At 39.6% G+C, this 26926-nt stretch overlaps 1 protein-coding gene across 3 annotated transcripts; it reads right to left on the reverse strand.

The window, feature by feature from the left end:
- Window positions 1-306: 306 nt before the first annotated feature.
- On the reverse strand, window positions 307-21258 carry ANAPC5 (anaphase promoting complex subunit 5). Of its 3 annotated transcripts, none has more exons than XM_050923916.1 (17): window positions 20953-21258; window positions 19903-19982; window positions 19230-19339; window positions 18590-18785; window positions 16800-16866; window positions 15550-15651; window positions 11204-11394; window positions 10167-10248; window positions 8832-8921; window positions 7692-7873; window positions 6861-6996; window positions 6541-6615; window positions 3952-4073; window positions 3135-3242; window positions 1969-2116; window positions 1183-1345; window positions 307-566 (listed from the first exon to the last, which is right to left on the reverse strand). In XM_050923916.1, exons 1-17 carry the CDS (start codon window positions 21154-21156, stop codon window positions 460-462), a joined length of 2163 nt encoding a protein of 720 aa, XP_050779873.1. In that variant the 5' UTR covers window positions 21157-21258; the 3' UTR covers window positions 307-459. The 3 variants fall into 3 exon arrangements, with proteins under 3 accessions (XP_050779873.1, XP_050779872.1, XP_050779874.1); XM_050923915.1 differs by having other exon boundaries at window positions 307-661; XM_050923917.1 differs by lacking the exons at window positions 10167-10248; window positions 11204-11394 and having other exon boundaries at window positions 307-661.
- Window positions 21259-26926: the final 5668 nt, after the last annotated feature.

Raw genomic sequence — 26926 nt, forward strand, 5'->3', positions numbered from 1 at the left:
AAGAAGCTTTTGTCTGTAATTTCTACTCTAATATCTCCATGCTGTTTTGCATTTACCAGCGTGAACATCTCATTAGTTACATCAGGAATTATTTGCATCACTACCCCTCCCCCCTCCACACGTACACACCATTTCTGCCAATACCTCTTAGTGTTGGTTCTAGCATAAAATCTGTGAACTGCAGGCATTTTCTTCAAAAATCTGATTCCTATTTTGTGACTACAGAAGATGACTACTCATTTACAGAAATGAGATGTGTGCAAACACCTACTTTCCACAAATCATTCCAAGTAAAAAACAAAAAAGTTTTCTAAACAGAAGAACATAGTTTATTGGTAATTATTTCCAAACAGTGATGACTGAACATAATGAAGACATTCACAAAAAGGGGGCGGGGGGAGGGGGCAGCATGAAAACACAGAGGGAAGCCCCAGCTTTAAAACACTTCACTTGAAGGCATTAATTAACGGAACACCATGAGCAGGCAGCTCCTGGTGCACTTGACGGAATAGCATGGCACATTTGTTTCTTTCTTGAATCTTTCCCAGGGTGTGGAAGAGTCTGGCCTGAAAGTAAAGAACGTCTCTGAGCTGCTCTTTGCAGTCCACTTTTGCAAAATAAGTCTTGGCTTCATTTAGGTTCAGGATAGCAGATTCCAGAGCTGTCAAAAGGGTGAGGAAGTCTAACATTTAAAATTGTGTTCATATAAACACCACTTGCAGTACAATCCCACACTAGGGAGGCCCATTATGAATTCATTTTTCAAATTAAAAGCACAGGTTTTAGCAATTTCTAAAATACTTCATGATGTGGGAGAAAACATTTTATTGCCTCTTTTGTAAAAATAATGGTCTTGGCAACATGGGCATACAACTACAGCCTCTGCTACTCAAGCTTTGCTGCAGGGTGTGGATGATAAAGTGAGCAGATAAACAAGGGTCTATTGTAAATTTTCAAGATGGACATTGTTCTTTTGGCCTCAGTGACATTGTGAGTCCAGACTCAGACTCTCCTGCCCCACCCCCAATCTTCCCATTCAATAACACTACCTGCCTTGTTTTTCTTTAGATTTTATTACCAATGATAATATATCTCTGTATATTAAAATTCAAATATCTAAATTGGATTGTAGCTCATTCAAAGCTGAGAAGTATAAATAGGCATAATTATTCTTCACTCTACCTTCTGCCTTCTTTGGCTGAGAGTAGGAAGCTGCAGAAGCAACTTGACATTTGGCCACCAAGAACATGGCACAGCCTTTGTCCAGTACTGCCCCGTGAGCCAAGATCGGTTCTATTGCCGTATGCAGAATATTCAGCGCTTGTTCAGGAATACCAAGAATTAGCTGAAAGAAAAACATACTTTGCTGGTCTGAAATTGGTGCCCACATGAAATAGCAGCCACTTCTGGTGAGGCCAACATAAGCCACTCAAATGCCACATCTGTTTCAAAAGGAATTGATAGTCCAGACAAGATTTTTAGCTTCTTCCCATGACGTTCTAATCTGTTTCCATTAACAGAGATGAGGCACTGTGGCAGTGAGTGCCAGTAGGAATCTGAATTGATTGGCAGACACTGCCCAGTGTTGACAACGAGGATCCCTGTATGCCCAGAATAAGCAATACGAATGAACTCCATTAACCTGTGTTCTTTTTAAACCCAGCTCATGTCAACAAGTTACGGTACCGCAAAGTCAACAAGATGGCGTAAGAAATAACAATTGGAGAAGTGAAGGCAGTGCCAACTTATAACTGCATATTCTATAACATACTGAGTCTAAAAGCCTCAATAACAGTCAATTGTTTTTATAAACTTCCTTGAAAGACTTCACATTTTGAAATATATTTCATTCGTTAGACGCAATAACTGAACCCCGACAGGATTATGTTCTTAAATCTAACAATGATATCCAGATTGACAACCTAAAATGTTTGATTTGCAGCCTGTGAAAACATGAATCAAACTTACCTGGGAGAAAGCCAAGTTCAGAACGGTTTCAGAGGCCAAGTACTGTAGACGGTATTCTCTAGAGAGAGCGAGAGCTTGAAGCAGGACAGGCAGTGCTATTGTATGACATGAAGATTTCCAGTAAAGCTCTGCTATTGACAGAAGTACACTAACCAAAGAGAGGAGTGAAAAATGTAAAGTGACAGTTTTGCTGAAAATTTTGAAGTGTTTCCCCAGCACAGTAACCTCCAGAGAACAAGCAAGTGGATGTCAATTATTTATCCCTAATAGCAGTCTCTCATTTATTCTTAATAAGTTAAAATACCACATGCACAATAAATCTGAAGTTCATCCTTAAAAGGGATCCCACCAATTACCACAAATAAAACACTATTGTATAAGTAACACTGACGATTATGATGACACAGAGTAGAGAGAAAACATCTCCCAGTTTATTTTAGGCACAGTTAGTTTCCCTGTTGAGTGAAAGAGCCACACAAACCAACCCCACCCCACCCTTTTTTTTTTTAAATAGGAAATTGTGGTTGCAAAACATCCACTCAGGGCAGATTTAGTACTTGAAACTACTTTGAATTTAGTTTTGAAAAGACTTCTAAATTTCAGCTTCACAGTATCCTTTATATCAATTTTTTAATTTTGTTATTAAAAAACACCCTGCAAACAAACCACCCACATCCCACACATGCCATAGGGAGAAAAAAAAAAACAAAACCCAACTCCTCCCCTCGGGGAAAAAAAACCTAACTTTGAATTTTCACACTGTCCATGAAGAATTCAATTCATACATCCACTTTCATAATGGAAGTTTACCTATCATACTTCATTTCAAAGCTAAAACTCAGTTTGTTGAGTGCAAACATGTGTAGTTAGGGGCCATTCCAAATGACTTTCTTTTAAAACAGTGTTGCTACCAGCAAGTTCGTTTAGCTCAACAAGTGAAAGCACTTTCGTACTGCCATGGTATTGTTTCATCTTATCACCACTCGAAGTTTTACATTTAATAATTCTTCTATACGACATTTAATAAATCAGAGTATTTTTTTATCCAAATGGTGGATAAACTACAAATTAACAAAGAAATACAGAACAGATTGTGACCACTGATGTTAATTAGTGTAAAGTAGTTTTAATATTCAAGGAAATCTCTGGAAATTAACTGTTCTTACCTAATCACCATCTCAGTGTTTTTTATATTTTGGCAGTGGATCAATAGTTTCTGCAAAAGTTTGTGCGCCTCTGACATTTGATTCTGAGCTTTCAATACAATGGCTTTTCTACAATAAAAAGAATTTCATTACCAGATGATAATATTTTAGACTAAATCCTTCACTTGGACGCAATGGAAAAGCACACTTGTGTTTTGTGTACTCAGCTTCTACAGTCGTAAAATTACTTTCTACCCAAATGCGTAAAATTATAACCAGGGCCTGGTGGGCATGTTCTGTTAATAACATGTAGCTTTTATATAGCACTTTTCATCCACAGATCTCAAAGCACTTTATAAGGGAAAGAAAGTATTCCCTCCATTCTACAGATGGGGTAACAGCCAAAAATGAAACAACTTGCCCATGGTCACACTGTAGGTCAATGGCAAACCAGGCCCCAACTCTCCTAATTGTTTTATATAAATTCTGTATTGCAGTAGCTCCTGGGTTAGCCACAGTGAACACATTTCAAAATAAATAGATTAATGCATTCTCTGAGAGCAAGGGATCTATAGTCATAGAATAATTTATAAATTTAGGGCTTAAATGCTTTATAGCCGTTAAAATAACCCCAGGGAGGTGGGTAAAATGGATTATACCAAGATCACTGTTTTAGGATAATTATGGCAGAGTTAAGGAAGAAGGAAACATTACTGTAGTTCACTGAAGAAAGGTATGCTGAGACAAATAACGTATTAGCTCCAGCAAGCACTTTATTCCATCTTTATTTCAGTGGGATATTATTGCAAGATTTTTCTGTAGATGGATGGTTTCTTACCTGTACACGCCTTCGATGCTATTAAGTGCTGTAATTCCTGCCACAAAAGAATCGGCAACATGGTACTTCCCATCATTCATAGCTCTATCAAACTGTATTTTCTGATCAAACAGCATCCACAGCTAAACCAAGAGTATACAGAAATAAGTTTTAAGACGAAATGGTGAATGTTCATTTTGTGATTCAAAGTTAAATCAACATATATTAATCGCAGTTAGCTCACATAATTAACTTAAAAAAATTAATCGTGATTAAAAAATTTAATTGCAATTAATCGCAGTTTTAATTGCACTGTTAAACAATACAATACCAATTGAAATTTATTAAATAGTTTGGTCATTTTTGTACACTGTAATATACATTGTATTCTTTGTTGTAATTGAAATCAAAGTGTATATTTTTTATTATAAATATTTGTAATGTAAAAATGATAAGAAATAGTATTTTTCAATTCACCTCATACAAATACTGTAGTGCAATCTCTTTGACATGAAAGTGCAACTTACAAACGTAGATTTTTGTTACATAACTGCATTCAAAACCAAAACAATGTACAATTTCAGAGCCTACAAGTCCACTCAGTCCTACTTCTTGTTCAGTCAATTGCTCAGACAAACAAGTTTGTTTACATTTACAGGAGATAATGCTGCCTGCTTCTTATTTACAATGTCACCAGAAAGTGAGAACAGACACTTGCATGGCACTTTTGTAGCTAGCATTGCAAGGCATTTACGTGACAGGTATGCTAAACATTCGTATGCCCCTTCATGCTTCGGTCTCCATTCCAGAGGACATGCTTCCATGCTGATGGGGCTTGTTAAAAAAATAATACATTAATTAAATTTGTGACTGAACTTCTTGGGGGAGAACTGTATATCTCCTGCTCTGTTTTACCTGCATATTGTCATATATTTCATGATATAGCAGTCTTGGATGATGACCCAGCACACATTCATTCTAAGAACACTTTCACTGAAGGTACCAATGTGAGATTTCTAAAGATAGCTACAGCACTCAACTCAAGGCTTAAGAATCTGAAGTACCTCCCCAAATCGTAGAGGGACGAGGTGTGGAGCATGTTTTTCAGAATTCACACTCCAATGCAGAAACTACAGAAACCAAACTACCAAAAAAAGAAAATCAACCTTCTGCTGGTGGCATCTGACTCAGATAATGAAAATGAAACTGCATCAGTCCGCACTGCTTTGATTGTTATTGTGCAGAACCCAGCATCAGCATGGACGCATGTCATTTGGAATGATGGTTGAAGCATGAAGGGACATGTGACTCTTTAGTGCATCTGGCACGTAAATATCTTGCGACGCCAGCTACAACAGGGCCATGAGAACGCCTGTTCTCACTTTCAGGTGACATTATAAACAAGAAGCAGGCAGCATTACCTCCTGCAAATGCAAATAAGCTTGTTTGTCTGAGTGATTGGGTGAAAAGTAGAAGTGGACTTGCAGGCTCTAAAATTGTAGATCGTTTTATTTCTGAATGCAGTTTTTTGTACATAATTCTACATTTGTAAGTTCAACTTTCATGACAAAGAGATTGCACTACTGTACATGTATTAAGTGAATTGAAAAATACTATTTCTTTTGTTTTTTACAGTGCAAAATACTTGTAATAAAAAATACATTTAAAGTAATCACTGTACACTTTGTATTCTGTGTTGTAATTGAAATCAATATATTTGCAGATGTAAAAAACATCCACAAGTTTTGAAATAAATGGTATTCTATTATCGTTTAATCGTGCAATTCATTTTTTTAATTGCTTGACAGCCTTAACATTAAAGCATGCTATTTACAGACTTAACTGACTATACTCCTGTTTATTAAAAGAAGTTGTCCCAGTTTGTTGGATGTTACACATTGTATCAATAAACAACTTCAGCAGACATGTGTAGGTCTACTAAAGAAATATGGCAAAAGAACCCCAACAAAGCTTACAGGATCACATTTAAAACAAAATTATTTCCTCTAGTTATGTCCTGAATAATTGTTTCTGAACAGTATGGCTCCCTTTGTAACATAGAAAAAGAAAAGATTGGAAAAAAATAAGTTTGCTGGATCTAGAAAAGCCTTAAAATGACAGATGCTGTCCTACAGATTTACTCCATTAAGGTGTTTCCCAGTGCCACACAAATCACAGCCTCTTCTCTTAGCTCAGAGTATTTGTATAGCACTTTGAACTTCAAAGCACTTTACAAACATTTAATCCTGATATTTAACTCCCTCAGAGGGCGTTAAATATGATATAGCTAGCATTACAAGTAAGCTGCACAGAATGAACAGAGGGCATGGAATGAAAATACAAATAGCTCTTTACTCTGGAGGCACTAATGAGATAACTTTCTCATGTTTCCAACTGTGGTGCATAATGTTTTAATGGCTTGTGACTTTCTGCAAAAATTTTTAGTTTTCTCACTAGTGACAAGATGTATATGAAACCAATTCAGATTTTCTAATGAAAACACATTTTATACAGGTACAGTAGGAATTAAGAAAATCAGATCTTACCCCCAACATATAACTCTGTCATGTGAATGTGTATTTTCTCTATGCAATAAAAGCCACAGCTTACCTGTGCATGCTGACTACTGGGAGGGAATCTCTCTTTTAAATGTTTCAATATTTCTGAAGCAGCAGCAAAGCATCCCTACAACACAAGAACAGGAGTATGATGAGCAAGTAATAGTGCAAGCACTATTTTCCTTTCCTTAATTTCATCCCTGTACTATGAGACACAAACAACTGTTAAGAGGAAAAACTAAATTTCCCTCACCTGCCAAAACGCTGATCAGAACCACACATGCACCCAATTCATCAACAAAAGCCACCTTTTATCACAGGCCTTTGAATCTTCACCCACGATTTTTTTGCGCAACTCAATGTAAGCCTCACCTGTTCTGCGTGTAGCTCAGCCAGGTGACACAATACTACAGCAAAAGATTCCGTGTTATTCTGCTGAACACCCACATTTACAGCTTCTAGACTGTTCATGCTCAGCAACATCTGGGCTTGCTGAAGTGCCATGGTGCTACAGTGAGAAGAGCTTCATTTACTTTCATACAACAAACATCAGAGATTTCTAATCTACACTCCAAAAGTCATGATAAATTGCCACAGATTGCTTCTCTGGCCTTCCAGCTTTAGAGCTTTCCCTTTTTGCTGTAAGCAACTGCTGCCCAGGACCTCCCCCACTGTGCCAGCACATCAAGTGCTCATGAACAAGGCATCAACCCAGCTAAGAGCTGAACACAGTTTCTATGACGTGATGTTGAGGATGGGTAAATAGAGACATTAAAACTTTGTTCTATTTACAGATATAACATAGGGACTAAAATCTCTCCTACAGACTCTGAGAGGTAGCCGTGTTAGTTTGCATACACGAAAACAACGAGGAGTCCGGTGGCACCTTAAAGACTAACAGATTAATTTGGGCATAAGCTTTCATGGGTAAAAAAACCTCATTTCTTCTGCTGAAATAAATCTGTTAAACTTTAAGGTGCCACCAGACTCCTAATAGTTCCTTCAGACTGTTTTTTAAATGAGCCGAACTAGGAAAACAAAAATTCCCCTAACATCTCCTGAATAATAGCCTATACATTTGGTTTCAGCACATTAAACAGATGCAGTTGTTTAAGTGTTGTGCACTTGTACAACAGATAGTAAAGGCATTGCTTGCAACATTTACAACATATATAAGAAACAAAGTTTGATGAGAGAAAATACCTGCGACCATATAGTCTCCAAATGGCAGTTTTCTGTGCTATACTAATATCAATAAGCTCTGACAAGCTATGTTTCCAGTGCAACAGATCAGAGTCCTTTAAGGCATCCATTAGCTTGTTAGCGGTCTTTCCTGCAAAAGCTCTTTGCTGAACCAAGGACTGTATTCCCAAGGAAGCTAGATACTAAGAAGAGGGAAATCAAAACAAACATATATACACGCTACAGCTAAGCAGGAAGCACAAACTATCAAAATTCCCACCTAAAAAACCAAGTTATTATTCAGTACAGATGACAAAATGCCACTACAGGGATTTCTTCATATACATAGTTAATAATACCATCTTGTAATGGGACGGAAGGGGAATCTGTAGTTTCCCACCCCGCCAGTCCTGCAGCTGGGAAGCTGGTGTTTATATCTGAGTCACTCCAATGATAAAGTACTCACACGCACACTTGTGCACGCACACAGAACTTTCTGCTTTTCCCCTGACACTCCCTCAAAAAATACAATTTCCCCCTTTCAGGGCTCATACACCATCTACACAATTAGTTCCCAATCCTTTGTCATATGCACCCCACCTGACTCCTCACCCCAACCCAGTTTTCCCCATGACTTTTACTTCCTCACTCCCAGCAATCTAGTGGCTGGGTTCTCTATTTGTTCCTGGGTATCAGAGGGTAGCCCGCTCTCTAAATAATCTAACGTCTGCTCTCAGCTTCCCCAATGTGAGCTACACTATTTCTTCTAGTGCAGCTCGTTCTCTTATCTCAAACAGAAAAACGAGAGAGAGAGAGAGAGAGAGAGAACCACACTCTAACAGCCAGGAGACGGGGAGGAAGCTGGCATGAGACTTGCTGAGAGAGGGCTGCCCTGCAAGACCGCGCAGCTGGGACAGGGAGAAATGGGGGTGAAAGCCAAAGATCCCTATGGGAGCAAGTCCACTGTGATTTTTAATTTAATTATGTTTTTAAAAAAGAAAGAAAAAGGCAGATTTTGTAATCTAAAATAGACTGGGTAAATCTCAGCTATACATACTCAGAAGATCAGCAAAAAGAAAAGCTACAGATCATACGCTATATGTGAGTGCACACACCCCCTTCTCCTTGTCCTAGAATAAAGTTGAGGGCTGAGAGACTTACTGGCAATCCAAAATGTACAGCTTTTTTCACAGAGTGTTCTAACAGGACACAGCTATCTGATCTCTTCTGCTCCAAAATGTACAGCCAACTCTGGTATGGGAACAAGATCAAAAGATCATTGCAAAGGCATGATGTAAAATGTCATGTACAATATTTTTGTGCAACCATAAAAAAAAAAGAGGGGGGACACAAAAATGTATGTGGTAACTTAAAAAACAAAACAAAACACAATTGACTATAGAATCAGAGTCCCTCCTATGAAAGGCAGCAGCCCAGGACGCTTCCATGTCAAGTCTGGAATGGTATAGTAAATTATGCAAGGCACCCATAGGGTTACCTTCCACAGGACTTCTGGGATAACATCCTCTCTCAGTTCAAGAGATAGATTGACTCTCATGGAATGAGCCTTGCTAGAAAGTGGTGCTTTTCACCTTGGACCTACAAGTTTCCTCAATACAGTCTCAAAACCAGCAAGACAGAGAAGCCTTAGAACCTGCTCTGTTTCTCCAAGGAGAAACAGGTGACCTGTGTCACTCTGACAGCTCCCTTCAGATACATATCTTAACCCTTCTTCATATCAAGTGGACAATAAGAGCTCTTTTTTCTCCTCTCATGGGTTGAATATAACCAAGTGTTTGAAACTTCCTGAGCCAAAAAGCAGAGCTTAAAACTGAGCTATTATGCTGCAGTGTGTTTGGGAAGGCAGAGGAAGAGGCCTAGTCTATGGCAGTTTATCAAGTGGATCACCCCTCTTAGCAAGAGCACTGTTTACACTGCATAGATTTAGACAGGAACCTCGGCTGAGTGCTCTCTAGGTTGTAAATAAAAAAACCGCATTACTATAAACACACTCTATTATGGACAGGAAAGAGCTGAAAAAGAAGTTGCCAAAAAAAGGGGGGAGGGAGGGAAAGGGAAAGAGAGAGAGACTAAAATCTTTGCCTTTTTCCTCTTTCTTTTGGCTGAGAGCCTTATGTTCACTCTTAGGACAGAGGGATACGGAAAAAAAGGCTTTTATAAATTATCTTGAACAAAGTTCTTAAAAGTGCAAAGACTAAACATTCAAAGCATTGTGTATGGGTTTAAATATATGACTCCCACTAAAATGAACCAGAGTTGCACAACTAAAAAAAAACAACCCAAAATCTCTGGACAGCTCCTTGATATTTACTGAAGAAATTAAGAACCAAAAAAGTCATCCTGAGGCAGTGAAATAATATTAAAACTACTACAAACACTAGATATAGCTACAGAAAATGCATCAAAAGTCTAACTGAGTTGAGAGACAGATGGCCAAGACAAACGCAATGTATCCCCTAAGCATGGCTGCCTTACCAAGCAGTGCTGCAAGCAAACATGATCATTGGACTCCTGTGCAATTCTGATGGCTTCCTGGAGAGCAAGCTCAGCTTGCTGACTATCAATAAATCAAAGATACAGCACATTAATATTCTGTTAACAATGACAAGTAGTATTATGAAGTCTCAAACGTACACTGATCTAAATGATACATATCCCACTCAGAAGTGAACTCCAATTAAACAGTTCAGATGAGAGAGAATTTCCTCACATCCACTTTTTTGTTAGTCTTCAGGCTGATGATATATAAAAGATAGCCCCTACAATTCATGAGAAATTAATTGTAACCCATTACTGAGCCTTAAAGCACATGTATATGTTCAAATATGCTCTGAGATTATTCTGATGAGTGCCATATAAAATACCTGCCTAGGTAGAAAGTGTTTGTACTCATCATCTTCCTGACCCACTCCCATCATCACCGTGATTTGTCCAGTCATGTGGCAATGTATGCAGGCCTACATTACAGGTTTCTTTGGGGGCAGGGACTGCTCTCATTTGTTTGCAGAACACCATGCATATCTACAGCACTGCAGAAACAATACCCCAACTCCAAGAAGGGATTTAAAAAAAAAAAAAAAAAAAAAACACCTGCAAAGTACTCTCTCCAACTCATCTGATCATTATCTTTGTGAGAGTAATAGGTTGGCAGGTAGAGTTGCTCCTGAACATGTATTAGGTATAAATAAGCACTCACACCTTCTGACCTATGTATGGTCGTGGAAGTGAGCAGGTAAAGATCTAATTCCCTGGGAAACCATTGTAATTGGACATAAAAAGAACATCAAATCTTAGTATATTCCAAATGGTTCAGCCAACAGGCGGACCGAACGCATGTTAAAATCAAATCAAGATTCAAGGACAGTTACAAACAAAGCCTATCTGTGCTTGCTCCCCAAATACAGAGTCCTCCTCCTCCTCCTCATCTAACTTTCAGAAAACAATAGCAGCACAAAGTCTTAACACATTGTGTCTTGTGTTTCTTCACTATGCAGCAAGATGTATTAACTTACTAATGGCCAAACCGACAATGCAGTGCAGCTAGATTAAGAGCAGCGTATCTCAGACTTCGGCCATAACCTTCATCTCCATTGCTTTTGCTTTCTGCTCCAGTGAGAATCAAACGGTCAAAATAGTGAAGGAGGCTGTGTGTTGAACTGAAGACGTCTTGTACTCTAAGACTATTTAAGTAGCTTAAATAATGCTAAAATTTAAAGCAGAATCAGCTTTAATTAAAACAGAATTGGTAACACAATTTTGAGATGCATGTTGTATCTTACTGAGAAAGGTGGCAGTAGGATCTTCTGTGAATGAGAGAGAGTTCAGCAGGAAATATCAATGCAAACAACATGATTTATACAGTTCAGAACTACTGGGATAAAGCTGATCATGTTTCCTTTATATCAAATGACCCTGCTCCAAAATGGAACAAGGAAAGGCTTGCTCACCACAGTTAATATTTTCAACATCTCTCACCAGTCAGTGATCCTGAGGCAAGATGTCTACATAGAAGGCATGAAGCTACAGCTCTTACTCATGTGAGACTGCTCACATGGGTAGGGCTACAGGATCAGGCCAAAAAATGAAGTACAGGCCCAGACTGACATTATTCTGTCAAATGCATTTCACTTTCAGAGTTCAGACTTCTTTTAATAACCAGAAATCAATGTAAGTAATCAATAGCCAGTGCACACTCCATCTAGTACTGATCACTGGTACATTTCTTACATTCACAATGTTTAGGACTGTAACTATTTCATGTTAGTCAAGACAACTTAATGTCAGAAAGACAATTAAGTCTCAGGCCCCATTTCAAAAAGGAACTTAAACACATGCCTAACTTTTTGCACTTGAGTAGTGCCACTCAAGTCAAGGGAACTTATGCTCGAAGTTGGACACATGTAAGTACTTAACTGAATTATGCTCTCTGTGCCTTTAAAAGGAGTCCCATCCTAAAATACTATATTAGCATACACAGAGATAATACAGATTTGTACAAATGTTTTGTACTTCAGTGTATAGTACAAACAAGAAAGGGGAAAAAATTCATAGGTAGGAGTTGTAGACCAAGCTGGATGAGCAAGCATCTCGGAGAGGTGATTAAGAAAAAGCAGAAAGCCTACAAGGAGTGGAAGATGGGAGTAATCAGCAAGGAAAGCTACCTTATTGAGGTCAGAACGTGTAGGGATAAAGTGAGAAAGGCCAAAAGCCACGTAGAGTTGGACCTTGCAAAGGGAATTAAAACCAATAGTAAAAGGTTCTATAGCCATATAAATAAGAAAACCAAGAAAGAAGAAGTGGGACCGCTAAACACAGAGGATGGAGTGGGGGTTAAGGATAATCTAGGCATGGCCCAATATTTAAACAAATACTTTACCTCAGTCTTTAATGAGGCTAATGAGGAGTTTAGGGATAATGGTAGGATGACAAATGGGAATGAGGATATGGAAGTAGATATTATCACATCCGAGGTAGAAGCCACACTCAAACAGCTTAATGGGACTAAATCGGAGGGCCCAGATAATCTTCATCCAAGAATATTAAAGGAACTGGCACATGAAATTGCAAGCCCATTAGCAAGAATTTTTAATGAATCTGTAAACTCAGGGGTTGTACCATATGACAGGAGAATTGCTAAGATAGTTCCTATCTTTAAGAAAGGGAAAAAATGCGATCCAGGCAACTACAGACCTGTTAGTTTGACATCTGTAGTATGCAAGGTCTTGGAAAAATTTTTGAAAGAGAAAGTAGTTAAAGGACATTGAGGTCACTGGTAATGGGGACAAAATACAACATGGTTTTACAAAAGGTAGATCGTGCCAAACCAACCTGATCTTCTTTGAGAAGGTAACAGATTTTTTAGACAAAGGAACACAGTGGATCTAATTTACCTCGATTTCAGTAAGGCATTTGATACGGTTCCACATGGGGAATTATTAGCTAAATTGGAAAAGATGGGGATCAATAGGAAAATTGAGAGGTGGATAAGGTACTGGTTAAAGGGGAGACTACAATGGGTTGTAATGAAAGGTGAACTGTCAGACTGGAGGGAGGTTACTAGTGGAGTTCCTCCGGGATCAGTTTTGGGACCAATCTTATTTATTACTGACCTTGGCACAAAAAGTAGGAATGTGCTGATAAAGTCTGCGGATGACATGAAGCTAGGAGGTATTGCCAATACGGAGAAGGACCGGGACAAAATGATCTGGACAAATTGGAGAAATGGTCTGAGGTAAACAAGATGAAGTTCAATAAAGATAAATGCAAAGTGCTCCACTTAGGAAGGAACAATCAGTTTCACACATACAGAATGGGAAGAGACTGTCTAGGAAGGAGTATGGCAGAAAGAGATCTAGGGGTCATAGTGGACCACAAGCTTAATATGAGTCAACAGTGTGATACTGTTGCAAAAAAAGCAAACATGATTCTGGGATGCATTAACAGGTGTGTTGTAAACAAGACACAAGAAGTCATTCTTCCGCTTTACTCTGCGCTGGTCAGGCCTCAGCTGGAGTATTGTGTCCAGTTCTGGGCACCGCATTTCAAGAAAGATGTGGAGAAATTGGAGAGGGTTCAGAGAAGAGCAACGAGAATGATCAAAGGTCTTGAGAACATCACCTATGAAGGAAGGCTGAAGGAATTGGGTTTGTTTAGTTTGGAAAAGAGAAGACTGAGAGGGGACATGATAGCAGTTTTCAGGTATCTAAAAGGGTGTCATCAGGAGGAGGGAGAAAACTTGTTCACCTTAGCCTCCAATGATAGAACAAGAAGCAATGGGCTTAAACTGCAGCAAGGGAGATTTAGGTTGGACATCAGGAAAAAGTTCCTAACTGTCAGAGTAGTTAAACACTGGAATAGATTGCCTAGGGAAGTTGTGAAATCTCCATCTCTGGAGATATTTAAGAGTAGGTTAGATAAATGTCTATTAGGGATGGTCTAGACAATATTTGGTCCTGCCATGAGGGCAGGGGACTGGACTCGATGACCTCTCGAGGTCCCTTCCAGTCCTGGAGTCTATGAGTCTATCATACAGGAAGATCTGGATGACCTTGTAAACTGGAGTAATAGTAATAGGATGAAATTTAATAGTGAAAAGTACAAGATCATGCATTTAGGAATTAATAACAAGAATCACTGTTATAAGCTGAGGATGCATCAGCTGGAAGTAACAGAGAAGGACCTTGGAGTATTGGTTGATCACAGGATGACCATGAGCCGCCAATGTGATATAGCCATGAAAAAAGCTAATGCGGTCTTGGGATGCACCTGGCAAGGTATTTCCAGTAGAGATAAGGAGGTGTTAGTACCATTATACAAGGCACTGGTGAGACAAGGAATAGTGCGTGCAGTTCTGGTCTCCCATGTTTAAGAAGGATGAATTCAAACTGGAACAGGTACAGAGAAGGGCTATTAGGATGATCTGAGGAATGGAAAACTTGTCTTTTGAAAGGAAACACAAAGAGCTTGGCTTGTTTAGCCTAACCAAAAGAAGGCTGAGGGGAGATATGATTGCCTTCTATAAATATATCAGAGGAATTAATACAGCTCAGTATCAATGTGGACACAAGAACAAATGGATATAAACTGACCATCAGGAAGTTTAGACTTGAAATTAGACAAAAGTTTCTAACCAGAGTGAAGTTCTCGAACAGCCTTCCAAGGGGAGTAGTGGGGGCAAAAGACATATCTGGCTTCAAGACTAAGCTTGATAAGTTTATGGAGGGGATGGTATAGTGGGATAGCCTAATTTGGGCAACTGATCTTTGACTATTAGCGGTAAATATGCCCAATGGTTTGAGATGGGATGGGATCTAAGTTACTACAGAGTAGGATGACCAGATGTCCCGATTTTATTGGGACAGTCCTGATATTTGAGGCTTTTCTTATATAGGCACTGATTACCCCCCACTCCTTGTCCCGAGTTTTCACATTTACCATCTGGTCTCCCTACTACAGAAAATTCTTTTCTGAGTGTCTGGCTGGTGAGTCTTGCCCACATGCTCAGGGTTTAGCTGATCACCACATTTGGGGTCAGGGAGGAATTTTCCTCCAGGGCAGATTGGCAGACGCCCTGGGGGTTTTTCACCTTCCTCTGCAGCGTGGGGCATGGGTCATTTGCTGGAAGATTCTCTGCATCCTGAAGTCTTTAAACCATGATTTGAGGACTTCAACGGCTCAGACACAGGTTTGATACAGGAGTGGGTGGGTAAGATTCTGTGGTCTGCGTTGTGCAGGAGGTCAGACTAGATGATCATAATGGTCCCTTCTGACCTTAAAGTCTATGATTCTATGATTAAAGTCTATGAAATAGGAAGAACTGCCCTGTGAGCATGTTGGGTTGAGGGGGAAAGACACTTACTGCTTCAGCAAAGTCTGGATTAAACTTCAGCAAATTGTTCAATTCCTTTTGTAAAAATGCTGGAGTAAGAGCTTTTGTCTCGTCATTCTTTAATAAAGAAGCCTAGAATAAAAGGGTAAATTGTTGTTAAGTAACTAGGAATGGAGCAGTAGAATATTATATAAATAGATGCTACTCAATTTATTATCTGTATAGCTTCAATTACATAAAATTTCATAAAGGTTATGTCTGCTATCATTTTTAAATATTGCCAATAGCAATTTTACTCTCAATTAAAATGCAGTATTCACTTTTAGAGAGACCACAATCGCTTTGACTAACATGGAAAAACCGGTTTAAGATAGAGATTTCTTCAAGTTTTTCTTTTTAGAGATTGATTATATTGGACTTCTGACTTAAATTTATATTTGACTGCTCGCAAAAATTCAGGTAGCGATACAAAACCAAATCATTTTATTTGCTTTGGGAAGAATACTGATAAATGGAAAACAAACAAAAAAAATCCAGTTATTATAGTAATCATAAATTATCACAAGACTCCAGATCTCAGGAAAATCACTGAACATTTTGATTTCTCTTGCTCCATAATATTGTCATTTTATTTGGAGAGATGATTTCTATACACATGCAGGATAGTACACAATAAATTAGTTAAAAATCTAGAACGAAGTCAAAATATGATGCCACTGTAGTTAAATTCATAAATTTACATAATAGCACAGCAGCAAGAGTGTAAACAAAAATTGTACACTAGATGTAGATGTAGAATTAAAGAGACTAGTAGCATTTAACAATTACTTAGAGACCTTCAAATATATAAGAAGTACTTTATGCTATTGTACATATTTAATATTGCTACCACGCTACAGAGGTCTGGTTGTGCTCTTTGTGTGTTTAGTTTCTCTGCATATAATTACTTGCAGGAATGATCAATGAAACAGAAAGTTTTAAACACATTTTGGAGAAACCAATTGGAAAGTATAAACTACAAATATTCCCATTGGAATGCTGATTCTGAAACACTCATCTCAAGGAACAGAATCATTCCACGACTTGTGTGTCCAGTTAAAACTGTTTGAATTTCAAGTACTCACAATGAACTATTCACACACGAGATATAAACCGAGAATTATTCAACAAAATAATTTCTAATTAATCCAAGAAAGTGTGATGTTTGTTGCTAATTCATAAACACAGAGGTGAAATTTACATTATGAATTATTTCCCAGCTCTAATCAGAAACAACATACCTGCTGAGAAAGAAAATATTCTGCTTGCTTCTGGGAGAGAGGCCCACTACAAGATATTTCTTCTTCCCTGTTAAACGAACAATGGTGAGAAATAAAAGCAGTGAAAAGGAATCAGAAGGCTACAGCTGTGTAGCTTATATTGTAGCTATAATAAAGTAGGTATATTAGAGGGAGATACAAAAATAAGTACATTTTATTAGAGGCCACACACACATGCACAATTTTAGTTTACAAAGTATGATGGTACATCATCAGTGGTCAACTGGAAGCGTGAAAAGTAACCAGGATTACAGAGATTAAACTTTAAGAAAGAATAAAACCTGGCACATGGAAGCCACAATATAGTAGTCAGACACACAATCATAGGCTTTACTAGACAAAAGACTAAATACATTATATAGATATGTCTGAAGAAACACAGACATACCACCTTGATGTCTCAACTGGTAATGAGACTATGGCTGAATTTTAATCTTCAGTCAGCAGAGACTATGAGCAACGTGAGCAATGTTCATGATCATCTCAAGGAAGCTGATCACATAGAGGATCATAGTACTCTGCACAGCAAGATTAGTTCCAGAAAGCAACTGCTTTGCTAGAAACAGAACCTTGTTTAAAGGGAAAACAGAAATATACAACAAAAAGTAAAACTCTGAGGACAATTAGCTAGATTCCCAACCGTCAGGAAGGCACAGAAAAGCTCAGGGACACAGAAGAGTCCAACTACTGAAAATACAATTTAATATGTATATGAAAACTACTTTTATTTAAAAGATCATGCTGAAAAAAAAAAAGTCACTTTTACTACATTAAAATCTTCATTGTTAGCATTAATAATACTATTAAGAGGGGACATAAAAATCAAAAGTGCTAAGTGAAGGGAGAGAAAGTGGCACCGCCAACATATACAGTGGTACTGTACTTAATTGAAAATAGAATTATTGCAGATTTTTGAGCTGCAGTTTAGAAATGCTGCCACATGGTGGCACCAAAGAAACCGATTGGCCATCCCAGCACTAAAATGTAAAAAAAAAAAGTTTATCTTTCTCTCTGCAAAAAACCAACCATGACCCATCCTCTTCATATGATGGAGTTCACCATTAATGAAGGGTGCCATTATAGAAAGATGAGAGTACAGTATCAAATTCCCATCTACCGCCTTTCATACCATAATATAAAGCAAGCCACCCCATAATAAAAACAGCAGGAGCATGAGATGTTCCATCCAAGCACACTGTTCCACAGGGTTTTGGAGACAGCTGAGGTTAGCTTCTAAGAATGATGAAGGGATGGAAAGGAGGGTTGATTTTTCTAGTTTTGTTTTTTTAAGATGGCTGGCTGAGTTCCTATTTGATCTATCATTTTAATGCTGCTGGGAGTTTTGTTGTACTCCCAATTAGACGTTAAGAGTACCTAGAACCTTTTATAAGTATCTTTTTATTATTTTAATCTAAATAAATAAAACATAGTAATTGAAAACTGTTTTCTGGAACCTGTAATCTAGATAGGAGGTTATGCCCCCACATTGAAGATCAAAGCAGTTGCAATCTGCTCTACTACCTGAGTTAGAATCCTCAAGGCTGTGCCTGCCTAGTTACCTGTGATAACACATGCATAAAGGTTTATCATGATATTAACAAAGATAGGATACTTCTTTACTGTGAGTGTGTCCTTTGTTTGGTCAAAGTTTTGAATCCCTGTTTTGACATGTAAAGAGGAATTTTTAATATGATTAGTGTGGAAGACTCTCTAGAAAGTGGAAAGACTTTACAGAAATCATTAATAATTACCTTAGAGGTACATCGAGTTCTTCTTTTTCCATTTTCCCTTCGAGTTCTTCAGTATTTGTCAGCTCCATATCGGTCTCATCAATTCCATTTTTTTTCTCATCATTCTGATAGTACTGTTGAAGTGCAGTGTAAAGTTTATAGACCTGACTGAAAGAAAGCTTGTTGTATGCCAAGATCATGTGGCGCAGAAATAAACCTATACGAGGAAAATATTTGTTAGTTACATTTGAACACAGAGAAAGATGGCTGGTGCCTAGTGGTTTTAGATCAGAGACTGAAACTCACTATTCCTGGTTCCAGCACTAACTGGGAATGTAAACTTGCATTTCACTTCACCTCAGCGTCTCAGTAGACCAATCTAATAATTCTCATTGCCTCTCAGGTGCATTGTCAAGTTTACTTTACGGCCCAATTCCACAGGTAATCTGATCATAGAACGCCTATTAAGATCAATGAGAACTGCTAATGGCGTTGCAATGTGAAACATTTCTGAACAGATGCATTCTTTGTATATGGTTTTATACAAAGACTGAGTATTTGTCTTAAGTAGTGTGCTTGTAATTGTTTTTCAAATATAAAAAGAAAATCTGTATTATGAATGGATTTCCAGGACAAAAGTGAAAGAATATAAAATACTTACCTACTACACTTGTTTTGTGAACTTCTGGTTCTGTCCCAGTAAATGAATCTGAAAGGTCATCAAAAAATTGTTCCATGTCTTTCAACTCCCCTTCTGCCATCAGTTTTATCCTAAACAGGGAAAAGAAGTTTATAGAAATGTTCCCTTCCAATCCTGACCACCAAAATAAATCTCACATGAAAAACTCTTCTTCATTTCAGGTATTGGAAGAACGAGACACAAACCTAAATGAAACCAAATGGTTATTAGTTCACTTACACCAAAAGTGTTTCTAAATTTTTGAACATCTGGAAAAAATGATCACCAATCACTTTAAAAAAAGAAATTGCATGTAATTATTTTTTCTATCTGAAAAGAAGAACTTTACAATTAACCAAATCACAACATGTTAAATCATCAAAGTATAGGGTGGTAGGTAGTGTAAGGAAAAATTATGCTGTATGCTACACTTCCTTTCCCTCTTTTTTTTCCCTTTCTAGTCTCCAAGGAAATACATTCTCTAAAAATCAACTAAATTTAAAATATCAGTTATGTTTATGATTTAATCACTTTCTTTGGTAATAATCATATAAATCACAGAAGCTAAAGGAAAAAAGTGATTAAACAACATGGCCCCATCTCTCTGGTAAAGCAGTATACAATCCCCAGCCAAAGGACAGAGCAAATAAATTACCTTATTTGCACAGAATTTGCTAAGTTAGGGCAGGATTCTTCAATAGCCTTATGCAATCGTGACAGCATCATATCAGGACCCTATACAAAATGATAAATCAATTTTAGAAATCCAAACAGTCAATTTGGACCCAGAAAAAAACAGCAACTTTGCATCACTATACATGTTAATGGCTGTTACAAAGAGGACTGTGATCAGTTTTCTCCATGTGCACTGGAGACAGGACAAGTAATAATGGCTTAATCTACAGCAAGAGAGATAAAGGTTAGATATTAGGAAAAGCTTTCTATCTACAAGAACATCTGGAAAGTAGTTAAGTTCTGGAATAGGCTTCCAAGAGAGGCTGTGGAATACTAGTCACTGGAGAATTTTAAGAATAGATTGGACAGACATCTGTCAGGAACAGTCTAGGTTTACTTGGTCTTGCCTCAGCACAGGGGGCTGGACTTGATGACTTCTGTGATTCCATAAAAATCACAAAAATCCTTAGTCACCTTATTACAGTAGCAACATTTCACTTGCCCTAGGTAAGGAGCAGGGAGAATTGTGTAAGGCTCTTCTTTACGGGGGTGGGGTGGGTGCGGGGGAGGGATAGCTCAGTGGTTTGAGCATTGACCTGCTAAACCCAGGGTTCGATCCTTGAGGAGGCCACTTAAGGATCTGGGGCAAAAATCAGTACTTAGTCCTGCTAGTGAAGGCAGGGGACTGGACTCAATGACCTTTCAAGAACCCTTCCAGCTCTAGGAGATGGCTATATCTCCATTAATTAATTTACATTTTATTCATTTATTCTGCAGCAGACTCCCAACCCCAGCCCTTATCTAGCGACAGGCCCTCTCCACCCTCCCTTAGATCCAGGAGCAAGATCTACGCTCTAGAAACACTTGCTGCCTTTTTCTCCTGCGCCCCCGCACTGGTGATGTCCAGACCCCCTATTACCTGGGGGCAGCCCAACCCCTTCCACCTGGGGAAGATCCCCCATCCCCTCCCTCCAACCCCTTCCACTGCCCTCGCCTGCTCCCCTCCTCCCACGGCCCGTTGCCCCCGGACCTGCAGCAGCGGCAGCAGCAGCCGGTTGAGGCGCCGCCTCTCCAGCAGGCTGAGCTGAGCCCCGGCCCGGCCGAGCTCGCTGAGCAGCACCAGCAGCGCCATCTTGTAGGGGGTGACGCAGTCCTTGATGCCGAACACGTTGGCGTGCACCACCCCGTTGGTCATCATAGGGTTGAAGTAGAGACTCTCGTGCACGCTGGCCATGGCCGAGGGGGGCCCAGGCAGCCACCGCTACCACAGCCCGAGGTTTCAGGTGCCTCCACCAACTCGCCAGAGCGCCAGCCCCATCACCCAGGCAACAGGCTTCTCCCCAAAACAGCCAATCGCAGGAGCCGGTCTCAGTCACGTGAGCTGGCAAACAGCCAACCAGACACAGCGAGCGAGGCGGCGGTGACGAGGTGCAGAGCTGTGCAATTCCGGCGGGAAACCTGAGCCCGGCCCGGTCGAGAGGTTGAATGAGGGGACGGGAGTATGGCGGGAGCGGCGCTGAGGGGAGACACAGATAGCTGGGGGCTGTCGGTGAGGTTGGGGGGCCCGGGAGAGATAGTGGGGGGGAGCCCTGGAAGGCGAGGGGAAGTGGAGACTTGATAGAGGGAGGCACATGGGGGCGCGCTGAGCGGAGTGGGGGGGCGCAGGTGGGGGGCACTTGGGGATCCCTGAGTGGAGGGGGGATATCTGGGTGAGGGGAAGGTGTTGGGGGCGCCGAGGAGAGGGGAGTGTTGGGCAGAGGGGGGCACTCCGAGAGAGGAGAGTGGGAAGTCTGCTGGGGGGTGAAGGGGTCTGAGTAGGTGGAGGGATTGGAGACCTTTTTCACACATTCATAGTCTCTTTTTTTTGTATCTCCCAAGAGCCTGGTGGAAGGAGCTTCTTCGTGCTGCACCACTGGTGCAATTTAACAAAAAAAAAAGTCACTGAAATGGGGCGGGGGGGATTATACCATTTCAAGGCTGCCTTCCAATGGTGTAGAGCCAATGTACCACTTTTCCTCATTATGGCTAGTGTACCAGGATGAGGGACTGAGGAAAAGATGGGCTTCCTCTGTGCCTTGCCTCTTCTTGGTTGTAGTTTTGGCCCTTTGGGGCTCTGCCTGTCCAAAGTATGTTAGAACAACCCATCAGACTGCTTTAAATCTGGAGGGAATCAACTGCCCTTGCACAGAGCTAGCTGTTCACAAACATCTTGATCTCCACTGTAGATCAGCTGCACAGCAGGATCTGGCTCAATGGTATGTGGACAATTGAGTATTTTAGCCTAGGGAGTAGAATCTCAATTGTTATGAACATCAGTTCTGTGAACAACCAGTTATATGAACCATTTTTCCCAATGGAAAAATAAAATCACATAACAGAGGTGATGTCAACGACAAACAAGTCAACATTCCTTTCATTCTCTTGCCTTCAGTGCACTGGAAATAGCTTTGCAGTAGTTTGAAAGACAAGCATGCAGTACACCATGCTGCAACGTATACACCATGCCTACTGTAATTCTGAGATGTTCAGTTTTATTACCTTTTTGATATTATGAGCTCTTCATAAAATCGGGGTTCTACTGTATTGAAGTTTTGCATTGTTTGGTACAACTTGAGAATTATTTTGCTTTAACCATGTTAAATATGGAACTATTTGTATTTCTGAAGAAAAAGAGGTAAAATATAAACTAGGGCTGATGATTAATTGCAGTTAACTCACACAATTAACTTAAAAATTAACTGTGATTAAAAAATTAATCACACTGGTAAACAATAAAATACCAATTGAAATTTATTTAATATTTTTGGATGTTCTTCTACATTTTCAAATATATTGATTTCTATTACAACACAGAATCCAAAGTGTACAGTGCTCACTTTATATTATTTTATTACAAATATTTGCACTGTAAAAATGATAAAAGAAATTGTATTTTTCAGTTCACCTCATACAAGTACTGTAGTGCAATCTCAAATTGTGAAAGTATAATTTACAAATGTAGATTTTTTTGTTGTTACATAACTGCATTCCAAAACAAAACAATGTAAAACTTTAGAGTCTAGAAGTCCACTTGGTCCTACTTCTTGTTCAGCCAATCGCTAAGACAAACAAGTTTGTTTACACTGATAGGAGATAATGCTGCCTGCTTCTTATTTATGTCACCTGAAAGTGTGAACAGGTGTTTGCATGGCACTTTTGTAGCCAGCGTTGCAAGGTATTTACGTGCTAAACGTTTGTATGCCCCTTCATGCTTCAGCCACCATTCCAGAGCACATGCTTCCATGCTGAAGACACTTGTGGAAAAACAATGTATTAATTAAATTTGTGACTGAATTCCTTGGGGGAGAATTGTATGTCCCCTGCTCTGTTTTACCTGCATTCTGCCATATAATTCATGTTATAGCAGTCTCAGATGATGACCCAGCACATTTGATTTACGAACACTGTCACTGCAGATTTGACAAAATGCAAAGAAGGTACCAATGTGAGATTTCTAAAGATAGGTACAGCACTTGACCCAAGGTTTCAGAATCTGAAGTGCCATCCAAAATCTGAGAAGGACAAGGTGTGGAGCATGCTTTCAGAAGTCTTAAAAAGAGCAACAGTCCAATGCCGAAACTACAGAACCTGAACCGCCAATAAAGAAAATCAGCCTTCTGCTGGTGGCATCTGACTCAGATGATGAAAATGAACATGCATTGGTCTGCTCTGCTTTTATCGTTATCAAGCAGAACTCGTCATCAGAGTGGACGCATGCCTTCTGAACACCTGTTCTCACTTTCAGGTGACATTGTAAACAAGAAGCAGGCAGCATTATCTCCTGCAAATGTAACCAAACTTGTTTGAGCAACTGGCTGAAGTAGGACTGAGTGGAATTGTTTTATTTTTGAATGCAGTTTTTTTTTGTATGCAGTTTGACATTTGTAAGTTCAACTTTCATGATAAAGAGATTGCACTACAGTACTTATATTAGGTGAATTCAAAATATTTCTTTTTTACAGTGTAAATATTTGTAATAAAAATAAATGTAAACTGAGCACTGTACACTTTGTATTATGTGTTGTAATTGAAATCAATATATCTGGAAATGTAGAAAACATCCAAAAATATTTAAATAAGTGGTATTCTATTCATAACAATGCAATTAATTGCAATTAATTTTTTTAATCTCTTGACAGCCCTAATATAAACCCCAAGAGCATTTAAAATGTTACAGTAATACTGCACTTGACCCCCCAATTGGTATTTATAGTACACTCTCTTTCAAATAGTTTAATAATTTCTGAATATGTCATGAATGAATGATGACATTATTATGACATTAGGAACAGGGTGAGTAGAGTAGATCAGTGATATTGTATATGCCACTCTACACACTGTGCATACTAAATATAGAGTTTTATCCTTACTAAAGCTTGGAATACATTATTATACAATGGTTCACCAACAGCCAAATATTTACAGTGATTCTTCTGCTTCCTCAACAGATGGGAAGGCAGCAGTGTTATAGAATTTATGCTTTACCTGCTGTCTCAGTCAGCATCGTACTAATTCTTGGAAAATTACAAACTATAACTGTACTTGTTTTGCCATTGTAGGTAACATGTTAGGGAAAACAATGATTGCTTTGATAGCTTTAAAAGCTATCCTGAATAACTCAGAGTTTCCAAGGAAAATTTCGTATGTGACTAAATCTGAGAAATGGATAAACAAATTGTTATTGTTTCAAAGAGAACTGGGATTAATAACTATGCATGAACAAAGAAAGCAGTCTTTCTTGGCACTAGATGTGTATTGTCTTTGAGAGAGCAGTGGAGTCTCAGTACCCAATCAATAAAGAAAATGAGAGTTAATTGAGCTGCTTGAAGAGCTTGATCTGTATTCTGACCAGCATTTCTGAACATTCCAGACACAGATTAGAACTCCAGTCTTCAAAGGCACATAAAATGAACCGAGCCCCTCCATTGCAAGGAAATTAGTTTAACTAATGGGTGTGATGATATATATTTATTTGGAATGCTTGCAAAGATTTCTTAAAATGTGCTAGTTACTATATGATTGTATACAGTATGTAATGTTTCCAAAGAGAAGACACAATTGGCAGATCTCATTAAAAATCTGTACTGTGCTTCTTTCAGGAATGTGTACATTGATGAAAAGTTGTGGATTAAACATTTCAAAAGACTTAAGTAATGGGTTTATGGGCTAAATGTAATGTTCTTACTCTTAGCGCCCTCTTCCCTAGTTGTTTTACTTGTCCTGTTGCAGTGGGCTTTGGTTTTAGCCCTCCTACCTGGGGTCATGTAGTAATTTTTGTTGTCAGAATGGGTCGCAGTGCAATGGAATTTGAGAACCCCTGCCTTAGATGAACTGATGTGGGTAAAATTCCATGTAAGAAAATGACCGAATTTTCAGCATTAAAGAGCTGATCATCTCAACAAATCACAGAGGCAGTACTGCAATGCTACACAGCAGCATTCATTTGCCTTTGCAAGGTAGCAGAGACGGTTACCAGTCGTTTTGTACCGTCTGCTGTGCCATTGTAAATTGGCGATGAGATGACGGTTATCAGTCATTCTGTACCATCTGCTGCTGTCATGGGTGCTCCTGGCTGGCCTTCGCTGAGGTCAGCTGGGGGCACAAAGACAAAAATGGGAATGACTCCTGCCTAGAATATGGGGCAAGTGTACCAGAGAGCCAGTGTATCAGAGAACCAGAGAGCACAGCTGCTCCATGTCAGATCCTGCAGAAATGATGAGCTGCATGCCATTCTAGGGGGTATCCCTGCAACAACCCCACCTGTTGCTTCCCTCCTGACCCAATCCTCCTGGGCTACCATGGCAGTGTCCCCCCATTTTTGTGATGAAGTAATAAAGAATGCAGGAATAAGAAACACTGAGTTTTTAGTGAGATAAAATGAGGGGGAGGCAGCCTCCAGCTGCTATGATAGTCCAGGCAGTACAGAATCTTTTCTTTAGACATGAAAGGGGGCGAGGCTGATGGAGCTCAGCCCCTAGTTGCTATGATGAGGACGGTTACCAGCCGTTCTGTACCATCTGCCGGGAATGACTGGGAGTCATTCCTATTTTTACCCAGGCGCCCCTGGCCGACCTCACCTGAGGCCAGTCAGGAGCACTCACGGGATGCTGACGAGGATGGCTATCAGTCCATTTGTACTGTACCATCTGCCACTGGGGAGGGGAGGGGAGAGGATGCTGCTGTTCAGTGCCGCAGCACTGCGTCTACCAGCAGCATGCAGTAGACATAGGGTGACACTGAAAAAAGTCAAGAAACGATTTTTTTTCCCTTTTCTTTCATGGGACAGGGGGCATAAATTGACGAGATATACCCTGAACTACCCCGGACAATGTGTTTGACCCTACAGGCATTGAGAGCTCAGCCAAGAATGCAAATACTTTTCGGGGACTGTGGGATAGCTGGAGTCCTCAGTCCCCCCTCCCTTCCTCATGAGCGTCCATTTGATTCTTTGGCTTTCCGTTACGCCTGTCACACAGCACTGTGCTGTGGATTCTATATCACAGCCTGGAGATTTTTTTTCAAATGCTTTGGCATTTCGTCTTCTGTAATGGAGCTGTGATAGAACAGATTTGTCTCCCCATACAGCAATCAGATCTAGTATCTCCTGTACGGTCTATGCTGGAGCTCTTTTTGGATTTGGGACTGCATCGCCACCCGTGCTGATCAGAGCTCCACGCTGGCCAAACAGGAAATGCAATTCAAAAGTTCGCGAGGCTTTACCTGTCTACCTGGCCAGTGCATCCGAGGTCAGATTGCTTTCCAGAGTGGTCACAATGGTGCACTGTGGGATACTGCCCGGAGGCCAATACCGTCGATTTGCGGCCACACTAACCCTAATCTGACATGGCAATACCGATTTCAGCGCTACTCCTCTCGTTGAGGAGGAGTACAGAAACCGGTTTAAAGAGCCCTTTATATTGATATTAAGGGCCTTGTTGTGTGGACAGGTGCAGGGTTAAATCGGT

Source organism: Gopherus flavomarginatus, chromosome 15, assembly GCF_025201925.1.
Source record: "Gopherus flavomarginatus isolate rGopFla2 chromosome 15, rGopFla2.mat.asm, whole genome shotgun sequence".
Taxonomy (NCBI): domain Eukaryota; kingdom Metazoa; phylum Chordata; order Testudines; family Testudinidae; genus Gopherus; species Gopherus flavomarginatus.

What these genes read in the sequence shown, in the direction of transcription:
- ANAPC5 (XM_050923915.1), bottom strand. Translation starts at nt 21,156, where the DNA reads ATGGCCAGCGTGCACGAGAGTCTCTACTTCAACCCTATGATGACCAAC. An exon ending in CATTGTCGGTTTGGCCATTA is followed by an intron (nt 10,249 to 11,203) that starts GTAAGTTAATAC and finishes ATTTATTGATAG; the next exon opens with TCAGCAAGCTGAGCTTGCTC. An exon ending in TCAGCCAAAGAAGGCAGAAG is followed by an intron (nt 662 to 1,182) that starts GTAGAGTGAAGA and finishes CCCTTTTGACAG; the next exon opens with CTCTGGAATCTGCTATCCTG.